General features: G+C 43.5%; 1 protein-coding gene across 1 annotated transcript in view; it reads right to left on the bottom strand.

Moving 5' to 3' along the window:
• Positions 1 to 708: 708 nt before the first annotated feature.
• Positions 709 to 10,142, bottom strand: part of top2b (DNA topoisomerase II beta) — an 81,685-nt gene continuing 72,251 nt past the window's right edge. The window contains exons 31-36 of the mRNA XM_089022920.1: positions 7,708 to 7,924; positions 7,449 to 7,531; positions 3,641 to 3,733; positions 3,129 to 3,254; positions 1,357 to 1,436; positions 709 to 1,186 (exon numbers count right to left, since the gene is read on the bottom strand). Of these exons, the coding sequence (XP_088879046.1) occupies positions 1,058 to 1,186; positions 1,357 to 1,436; positions 3,129 to 3,254; positions 3,641 to 3,733; positions 7,449 to 7,531; positions 7,708 to 7,924 (728 nt within the window). The 3' untranslated portion in view covers positions 709 to 1,057. The remainder of the gene's footprint in view (positions 1,187 to 1,356; positions 1,437 to 3,128; positions 3,255 to 3,640; positions 3,734 to 7,448; positions 7,532 to 7,707; positions 7,925 to 10,142) is intronic.

The raw sequence follows: 10,142 nt of genomic DNA, 5'->3' as shown, positions 1-10,142 counted from the left end.
CCTGAGACTGTGTTAAAAATGCCCCAAAACACCCTAAATGATATGCATGCATGATGAATTTTGGGTACATTGTTTGGTCTGAAAACTTTGTGTTGATCCGTGTTGATGGCCAAATTAGAAGGAAAAAAAAAAACAAATAACACAATGGTGAATCATGTGTTGCACCAAGACTACTATTAGATACTAGTTGATGCAAATTCCCAGCAGACAAATCAGCCCATTTCCAACGGAGCTTGGGCGCCATCTTGTGCATTTTCTGGGACGCTACATTGCAGTCCTGACGGCTCGAATTGATACGGGGGACCTCTTGAATCGATTGCAAACATGTATGCTTTCCTCTTCAGAACTATTTGAATCATATTCATAAGTGGATGACAAACAAAAAAGCATCTTCTCCGAATCTGAAGCCATTGTTTTAATTCTCGAGCAAGGCAAGACGTCCTGGTGTGATGTCACGAACAAGGGGGCGGGACCTTCTGAAACTCGGCATCTCCGAGGTCATTTTGAAGTCGTTTTGGGACACTTTAACTCATTTTTATTGGTGTTTCGCATTTGGATAAAAATATCAACCTGCGTGTTTTGGCTATTTTAGATGCTATAAAACATTTTTCCAACGTCAGTTAGGAAACAAAAAAATGGTAACTGTTGTCCTTTAAGTGTTCATAATGTTTGTTTTATTTCAGTCAAGACAAAAGCTTTGCAAACATGCAGAAGTAATCATTTATTAGAGACCAAATTGATGTGAAACACACGTTTTGAGTCAATAGTACTCCATGTTCAATTTAACTGTTGTCGTCAATAATCTGCGAGCAAAATAATAATAATAAAACGAGCAAAGGTGACAAGGGTTGTCTACGCAACGTATTAAAAATGTTCCATGATCTTTTAGCCATTAAAATCTTTTCTAAACTTCTAAAAGCTGCCTTAGACAAACACAGAACCTTACAATGGACATTGTAAAATTTTTTGAAGCTACACATTAAAAAAAAACGTTTACAAAATAAAATGTCGAGATGTACAAATTCTGTGGGAAGTAAAATAATATCAAAAGATGGATTTAGTACATATCGTCATGATCGTCATGATCAGACTCAGCAAAATATTTGACGTCCTTCTTGGCGCGGCCCGGCCGGAGTTTTGTGTTCACGGCACCCTTCTCGTCATTGGATGCAGGATTATGAGACTTCTGTTTACAGTCGTAAGAAAAAAAAAAAGAACAATATTGAAATTATGGATGCATTGCAAGAATTCAGATTGTGAACTATTGTCGCTCTCCGAGGAAAAGCATCAGTCACATTCACCTTTTTGCAAAATTCTAAATCTTCTTTCTACTAATGGTGTATTTAGCCTGCTTACCAGTTTCGCCCTTTTCTTCTTTGGACTACCGTCCTCATCCTCAGAGTCTGTTTGCATTCTCTTTCTTCCTCGGCCTTTACCTGCACAAAATCAAGAAATGTTGCAGTAATTAACATCTATTAACTCATTCACTGCCAGATGGGCAAAAATATGTCCAATGCCAGGGTTTTTATCATAGACACTTGAATTCCAAGACCCGCAGACTATTGAGTTTAGGACCACATAAACATTCAATGCAGTGGGGGCTTGGCTTACGGACTTAACTGGTTCCCAGCGAAAAGTGTGTATCCCAAAAATTAATTTCCCATAGCAAACCATTAAAAGGAGAATAATCCGTTCCCAGGTCCCCATAAAACAATTTTCCACTAAGCCTTAGTACACAGTACACAGAATATACCTTATTTTATATGTTGAGATCTTCAGCGCTTTCGCGATGCATTTAGAAGAATAAAAAGTCAAGATGGTCCTCTTGTTTAGATCATACAAGTAGGATATTTATTTGCTGGAGCACATAGAGCAGCCGCTGTGCTCATCGTCGTACGAGAAGTCACTCACATACACATAAACTGGCTTTTATCGCTGTCAAGTCACGTGATGTCGCATAGTGGCTGGTTTGCCAGATGAGCTCAGTATTACGGCATTACACAAAATGAGGATACAATCGAAGTCATGTATAACATCAGAATCAGAATCAGAATCAGAATCAGAATACCTTTATTCGTCCCGCAATGGGGAAATTTGCAGTCCACAGCAGCAATTGAAGAGGGATGGGGTTGGGGTGGGAGTGAAAGGATAGAAAACAAGATATTCTAAGCATAACAAAATAAAAATGTCAACTGTATACTGTGCAAATGTAGATGTGCAAAAACCGTTCTATAAACAAGACTGTACATAGTGCAGAATCAAGAGTTGCATTTAGATATATTGCAACAACCCATATTTACAAGTGTCCAGTTTTTTTTCACATGTGATCATTGGGAATTGTGAAGCCTGACAGCAGTCGGTAGGAACGAGCGGCGGTACCTCTCCTTCTTGCAGCGCGGGTGTAATAGTCTCTGGCTAAAGGAGTCATGTATCATCATGTATAATAAATGTGCTATGGTATTGTAATTAAAGAAAGAAACTCTACTGTCTAATAAAGTTGTTTTATTGACCTTTGTGATGGTCGTTGATGGCTTGCTGGAATGGAGTGGCCGCTTTCATCAGCATTAAACACTTGATGAGGAACGTAACCTTCTTTCACCATCTTGAGGAATGACACTATGAATCCCTGTACGACGCCTTAAAGTTCTTGAACCATCCGTGGCTAGCCTTGAAATCATCAATGGATGACGAACTTCCAGGTTGCCTCTTGACGATATCCGAGTGAAGTTGCCGTGCCTTCTCTGCTATAATTTTACCTAGTTCCTCATCAATTGTGTTCGGTTTAGCTGGGTTGATAGGTTTTTGCATCAAGTGTACAGATGGCTTGTGCGGGTTATTTGTGGAGCCTGATTGATGGGATATTTTAACCTTGCAGTCTACACTCTGCCTTTGAACTATCAATGAAGTTGAAACAAGTCCAAATTTCACTGTTTACTATCCATTTTCTCACTCTCTGTCTGTCATCTGCCGATTTTTATTTGCAGCTCTGTGTTTCTGTAACCCCTCCGCCCCCTCACTGTTGTGTTCTTGACCAATCACATGCGGCTTTAACCGAAGACTGGGGGCGGGGAATAGAGGACAAAAAAAGTTGGCTGCCAGCAACCCTGCATTATCAATCAGCGATTTACCTGTACTTGTAGGAGCCACTTTCTTGGACCCGGTGTCGGAGTCAGAGTCCCACAGTGATTTATCAGGTTTCTTTGTTTTTGGTGTCTTCTGAGCTTTCGGAACTGCAGCGGGTGGCTTCTTCGACACTGGACGTAAATAAAAGCCCCATCAAACTTGCAATCGCGTGAATTTGCTTTCAGTGTGAGAAGGTTAAGTTGGTGATTATTCCAAAGAAAACATAAAAATCACAGTAAATTGACAAATATTCTGCAAACAATGCTATCGAAAAACCTAAAACAAAAAAATCAAACATCTGAATGTTTGTCCTTTACAATAAGGAAACATCAGTGAATTTTGTCTTGGTTAAAGCTGACATCATTGACAAAGATTTGACCGAACAATTTGATTTGCGATATCTTTTGCACCGCATACCAACATCTATTTCAAAAAATATTTGACAAACAGATGGTTGTTTTTCTGTGCCCTGCAATTGCCGCACGCACACACGCACACACACACAGAAATATCGTACCTATTTTTGCTGGTGATATGCTGTCAAACGCAGTGCTGCTTGAGAAGGTGGATATATCTCCGTTCTCGTCATCGCTGTCTGCTTTCAACCCCTCTAAAAGCATAGCAACACACGCCAACGTGAACCCAATCTCATGTTTGGAAACATTCGGTAAAGTACCGGACAATAGACATTGGTAAAATCCTAACAAAATAGAAACAAACAACTTCCTCACTTTTTGATTCAACAGAGAAACGAAAGGGTTGCTTCCCTCCGCCTTCAGGTGGGGGGACGGGTTCTGACTGTTGTCTGTGCATATGCACCAAACAGCAGTTCAGTGTACCCATCCTTTTTGGAGACCTTAGGGGGTGTGCTGGAGAGCGCTCCCCCTGGGGACTCCCTTGTTCTGCTGGGCGATTTCAATGCTCATGTGGGCAATGACAGTGGGACCTGGAAGGGCGTGATTGGGAGGAATGGCCCCCCCGATCAGAACAGGAGTGGTGTTTTGTTATTGGACTTCTGTGCTCAACACGGATTGTCTATAAGTTTACTCAAACATAAGGGTATCCATATGTGCACGTGGCACCAGGACACCCTTGGTCGCAGTTCGATGATTGACTTTATAGTTGTATCATCGGATTTGCCGCCTCATGTTTTGGACACTCGAGTGAAGAGAGGGGCGGAGCTGTCAACTGATCACCACCTGGTGGTGAGTAGACTCCGTTGGTGGAGGAAGATGCCAGTCCGACCTGGAAGACCCAAACGTGTTGTGAGGGTTTGTTGGGAACGTGTGGCAGAATCCCCTGTCAGAAGGAGTTTCAACTCCCACCTCCGGCAGAACTATACACATGTCCCGGGGGAGGTGGGGGACATTGAGTCCGAATGGACCATGTTCCTTACCTCCCTTGCTGAGGCGGCAAATCAGAGTTGCGGCCGTAAGGTGGTTGGTGCCTGTCGTGGCGGCAATCCCCGTACTCGCTGGTGGACACGAGTAGTAAGGGATGCTGAAGAAGGAGTCCTACCGGGCTTATATAGCCTGTTGGACTCCTGAGACAGCTGACACGTATCGACTAGCCAAGCGGAATGCAGCCTCGGTGGTCGCCGAGGCAAAAACACGGGCATGGGAAGAGTTTGGTGAGGCCATGGAAGCCGACTTCCGGACCGCTTCGAGGAAATTCTGGTCCACCATCCGGCGTCTCAGGAGGGGAAAGCAGTGCACCTCTAACACTGTGTACAGTGAGAGTGGGGCGCTGCTGACTTCGACTCGAGACGTCGTGAACCGGTGGGCAGAGTACTTCGAAGACCTCCTCAACTCCACCAACACGCCTTCCTTGGAGGAAGCAGTGTCTGGGGACTCCGAGGTGGGCCCTCCGATCCTTGTGACTGAAGTCACCGAGGTGGTTAAAAAGCTCCTCGGTGGAAAGACCCCGGGGGTGGATGAGATCCGACCGGACTTCCTGAAGGCTCTGGATGTTGTGGGGCTGTCCTGGCTGACACGCCTCTGCAACATTGCGTGGTCATCGGGGAGAGTGCCTCTGGATTGGCAGACCGGGGTGGTGGTCCCCCTTTTTAAAAAGGGGGACCGGAGGGTGTGTTCCAACTACAGAGGGATCACACACCTCAGCCTCCCTGGAAAGGTCTATTCAGGGGTCCTAGAGGGGCGGGTCCGTCGGAAAGTCGAGCCTCAGATTGAGGAGGAACAGTGTGGTTTTCGTCCCGGCCGCGGAACAGTGGACCAGCTCTATACCCTTAGCAGGGTCCTCGAGGGCGCATGGGAATTCGCCCAACCACTCTACATGTGTTTTGTGGACTTGGAGAAAGCGTTTGACCGTATCCCTCGTGGAGTTCTGTGGAGGGTACTTCGGGAGTATGGGGTACGGGAGCGCCTGATACGGACCGTTCGGTCCCTATACGACCGATGTCAGAGTCTGGTTCGCATTGCCGGCAGTAAATCTGAATCGTTTCCAGTGAGGATGGGGTCCGCCAAGGCTGCCGTTTGTCACGATTCTGTTCATAACCTTTATGGAGAGAATTCCTTGCCCCAGCTGACGCGTTGAAGGGTTCCGTTTTGGTGGCCTCAGTATAGCATCTCTGCTTTTTGCAGTTGTTGTACTGTTGGGGCCTTCAAGTGGAAGTCTCCAACTCTCGCTGGAGCGTTTCACAGCCGAATGTGAAGCGGCTGGGATGAGAATCAGCACCTCGAAATCTGAGACAATGGTTCTCAGTCGGAAAAGGGTGGAGTGCCCTCTCCGGATCGGGGAGGAGATTTTGCCTCAAGTGGAGGAGTTTAAGTATCTGGGTGTCTTGTTCACGAGTGAGGGTGTAAGGGATCGAGAGGTCGACGGGCGGATCGATGCGGCGTCTGCTGTGATGCGGACTTTGTACCGATCTGTCGTGGTGTAGAAGGAGCTGAGCCAAAAAGCAAAGCTCTCAATCTACCAGTCGATCTACGTCCCAACCCTCATCTATGCTCACGAGCTATGGGTTGTGTCCGAAAGAATGAGATCCCGGATATAAGCGGTCGAAATGAGCTTTCTCCGTAGGGTGTCTGAGCTCTGCCTTAGATATAAGGTGAGAACCTCGGTCATCCGGGAAGGGGTCAGAGTCGAGTCGCTTCTCCTCCACATAGAGAGGAGCCAGATGAGGTGGCTCGGGCATCTGATTAGGATGCCCCCGGGACGCCTCCCTCGTGAGGTGTTCCGAGCATGCCCCACTGGCAGGAGACCCCGGGGACGACCCAGAACACGCTGGAGAGACGATGTCTCCCAGCTGACCTGGGAACGTCTCGTTATCCGCCAGGACGAGCTAGAAGAAGTGGCTGGGGAGAGGGAAGTCTGGGCTTCCCTACTGAATCTGCTGCCCCCGCGACCCGACCTCGGATAAGCGGCAGAAGATGGATGGATGGAGAAATGAGCTCAAGCCTAAAGCCTCTGGAGCCCCCAGTCAGGAATTTATCAGCCTGTGGAAACGGCCTGATTAATTCTTCACAGGAGCTTGGACGCCATTTTCTGCCTCTTTTTGGGTGATACATTTCCCCCCAATGTTGCCTCAAAATGGCACGGAATACATTTTTTAATCGATTGCAAACATGTATGCTTTCCTCTGCAGAACTATTTGACGCATATTCATAACTGGATGAGTAACAAGAAAGCATCTTCTCCGAATCTGAAGCCATTGGTTTGATTCTAGAGCAAGGCAAGACGTCCTGGTGTGACGTCACGAACTTTCTGAAAATGCCCAATTCGCAGCTCAATTTTTTGCAGATTTTGGACACTTGAAGTCATTTTTATTGGTGTTTTGTATTTGAATATTAATATATATATATAAAAAAATAATATAAAAAGTGATGTCGGTTGTCCTTTAAAGGACAACCAACACCACTTTTTTGTTTCCTAACTGACATCAGAAAAACGTTTTTATAGCATCTAAAATACCCAAAACACGCAGGCTGATATTTTTAGTCAAATGCAAAACACCAATAAAAATGACTTCAAGTGTCCCAAAACGACTTCAAAATGACCTCGGAGATGCTGAGTTTCAGAAGGTCCCGCCCCCTTGTTCGTGACGTCACGCCAGGACATCTTGCTTGCTTGTGAATCAAAACAATGGCTTCAGATTCGGAGATGCTTTCTTCTTACTCATCCAGTTATGAATATGACTCAAATAGTTCTGAAGAGGAAAGCATACATGTTTGCAATCCATTAAAGAGGTCCTCCCATATCAATTCGAGCCGTCAGGACTGCAATGTAGCGTCCCAGAAAATGCACAAGATGATGCCCAAATGAGTGATGTAATATGCCACATATGTGTTTGATAAGTTAACACTCACCGCTGTCATTGCTCTTGTCTGAGAAGTCTGATTTCGTAGAGAAATTTGTGGCTGCCGCTTTCTTTTGAGTCAGAAGCCGAGGCCTAGAAAAGAAGCATTGATAGGTGCTAAAAACTATTGTTCTGTTGTTTTGATTTGTGTGGTTTTCAATTGCAGACATGGAAGGTGATGAGGAAGATGAAAACAGGTAACAAGGAGCTACAGATGATCAGTGTCTCACATACTCGACAATTAAAATTGAAGTAAAAGTAATTCTTACACGGTCTTCTGGTTGCTGGCAGTGTCCGAGTCTTTGTCATCATCAAAGTCATCTTCATCCTCATCTTCATCACAATCACTGCCGTTCTCCTTCATTTCAGATTCAGTCGCCTGATCTTTAACCGCCATGTCCAGTGAAGTGGACCTGACCTCATTTTCACTTGCATCCTCACCATCATCTTCTTCTGAGAAATCAAATGTGTATTTTGGCTTGGATGCTGAAAGAAAGACGCAGAGAATGGGTCAAACCCAATTAGGATTGTTGTGGGACATTGATGAGCATTGTCTTAGTTGTCTTTGGCATCACATTGTTTTTAGACGTGAAATTGTCAAAGTCTAAAAGAGGAATTGATGCGGATAAAAATGCTGAAGTGATTCAAAAATGGACTTCTGATGACATACATTGTAGACCTACTGCACGAAAAATGTGAATTTGCTCATGCACATCACGTATTATGTTACAATCATGTATGCTAAAAGGCCCCTAAGAATGTGTTTGATTTTAGTGAAAGTACTCGAGTGTGTTGAAGTTGTGAAGAATTCAAGGTGGAGGTGAGACTCCTTGGCTTCAACCAACTTGTGGACATTAAAAGTCACACACTTGACCTGATATGCTTCTCTGGATTGACTCCCTCCAACTGCACAGCTGTTGAACTCCCAATAACAGACCATGACCTCGTTACACGTAACGTTTCCATCACCCTCTCCACCACCAAAACACGCCGTCCTCTCAACTTTGACCATGTATAGTAAGGCGTTTTTAGCCGAAAAAAAACGACCATGTATAGTAAGGCGTTTTTAGCTGAAAAAAACAACCATGTATAGTAAGGTGTTTTAGGCTGAAAAAAAATGACCATGTATAGTAAGGCGTGTTTAGCCGAAAAAAACGACCATGTATAGTAAGGCGTTTTTAGCTGAAAAAAACGACCGTATAGTAAGGCGTTTTTAGCTGAAAAATATGACCATGTATAGTAAGGCGTTTTTAGCCGAAAAAAACGACCATGTATAGTAAGGCGTTTTTAGCTGAAAAAAACGACCATGTATAGTAAGGCGTTTTTAGCTGAAAAAAACGACCGTATAGTAAGGCGTTTTTAGCTGAAAAAAACAACCATGTATAGTAAGGCATTTTTAGCTGAAAAAAACGACTATATATAGTAAGGCGTTTTTAGCCGAAAAAAACGACCATGTATAGTAAGGCGTTTTTAGCTGAAAAAAACCACCATGTGTAGTAAGGCGTTTTTAGCTGAAAAAAAAACAACCATGTATAGTAAGGCGTTTTTAGCTGAAAAAAACGACCATGTATAGTAAGGCATTTTTAGCTGAAAAAAACGACCATGTATAGTAAGGCATTTTTAGCCGAAAAAAAAGGACCATGTATAGTAAGGCGTTTTTAGCCGAAAAAAAACCACCATGTATAGTAAGGCGTTTTAGGCCGAAAAAAACAACCATGTATAGTAAGGCGTTTTTAGCTGAAAAAAACGACCATGTATAGTAAGGCATTTTTAGCTGAAAAAAACGACCATGTATAGTAAGGCGTTTTTAGCCGAAAAAAACGACCATGTATAGTAAGGCGTTTTTAGCCGAAAAAAACCACCATATATAGTAAGGCGCTTTTAGCCGAAAAAAACAACCATGTATAGTAAGGTGTTTTTAGCCTAAAAAAACGACCATGTATAGTAAGGCATTTTTAGCCGAAAAAAACGACCATGTTAGTAAGGCGTTTTTTTAAGACGACCATGTATAAAAAGCGACCATGTAGTAAGTAAGGACCATGTATAGTAAGGTATTTTTAGCAGAAAAAAACGACCATGTTAGTAAGGCTGAAAAAAACCACCATGTATAGTAAGGCGTTTTTAGCCGAAAAAAAAACAACCATGTATAGTAGGGCGTTTTTAGCCGAAAAAAACGACCATGTATAGTAAGGCATTTTTGAAAAAAACACCATGTATAGTAAGGCGTTTTTAGCCGAAAAAAAACGACCATGCACAGTAAGGCGTTTTTAGCCGAAAAAAAAAAACGACCATGTATAGTAAGGCGTTTTTAGCCGAAAAAAAACGACCATGTATAGTAAGGCATTTTTAGCTGAAAAAAACAACCATGCACAGTAAGCCGTTTTTAGCCGAAAAAAAACGACCATGTATAGTAAGGCATTTTTAGCTGAAAAAAACGACCATGTATAGTAAGGCGTTTTTAGCCGAAAAAAACGACCATGTATAGTAAGGCGTTTTTAGCCGAAAAAAACGACCATGTATAGTAAGGCGTTTTTAGCCGAAAAAAACGATCATGTATAGTAAGGCGCTTTTAGCCGAAAAAAACAACCATGTATAGTGAGGCGTTTTTAGCCGAAAAAAACGACCATGCACAGTCAGCCGTTTTTAGCCGGAAAAAAACGACCATGTATAGTAAGGCATTTTTAGCTGAAAAAAACGACCATGT

This window comes from Hippocampus bargibanti, linkage group LG20 (genome assembly GCF_051943395.1).
Source record: "Hippocampus bargibanti isolate YZ-2025 linkage group LG20, ASM5194339v1, whole genome shotgun sequence".
NCBI classification, from domain to species: Eukaryota; Metazoa; Chordata; class Actinopteri; order Syngnathiformes; family Syngnathidae; genus Hippocampus; species Hippocampus bargibanti.
This window is presented reverse-complemented; position numbering and strand designations above follow the sequence as displayed.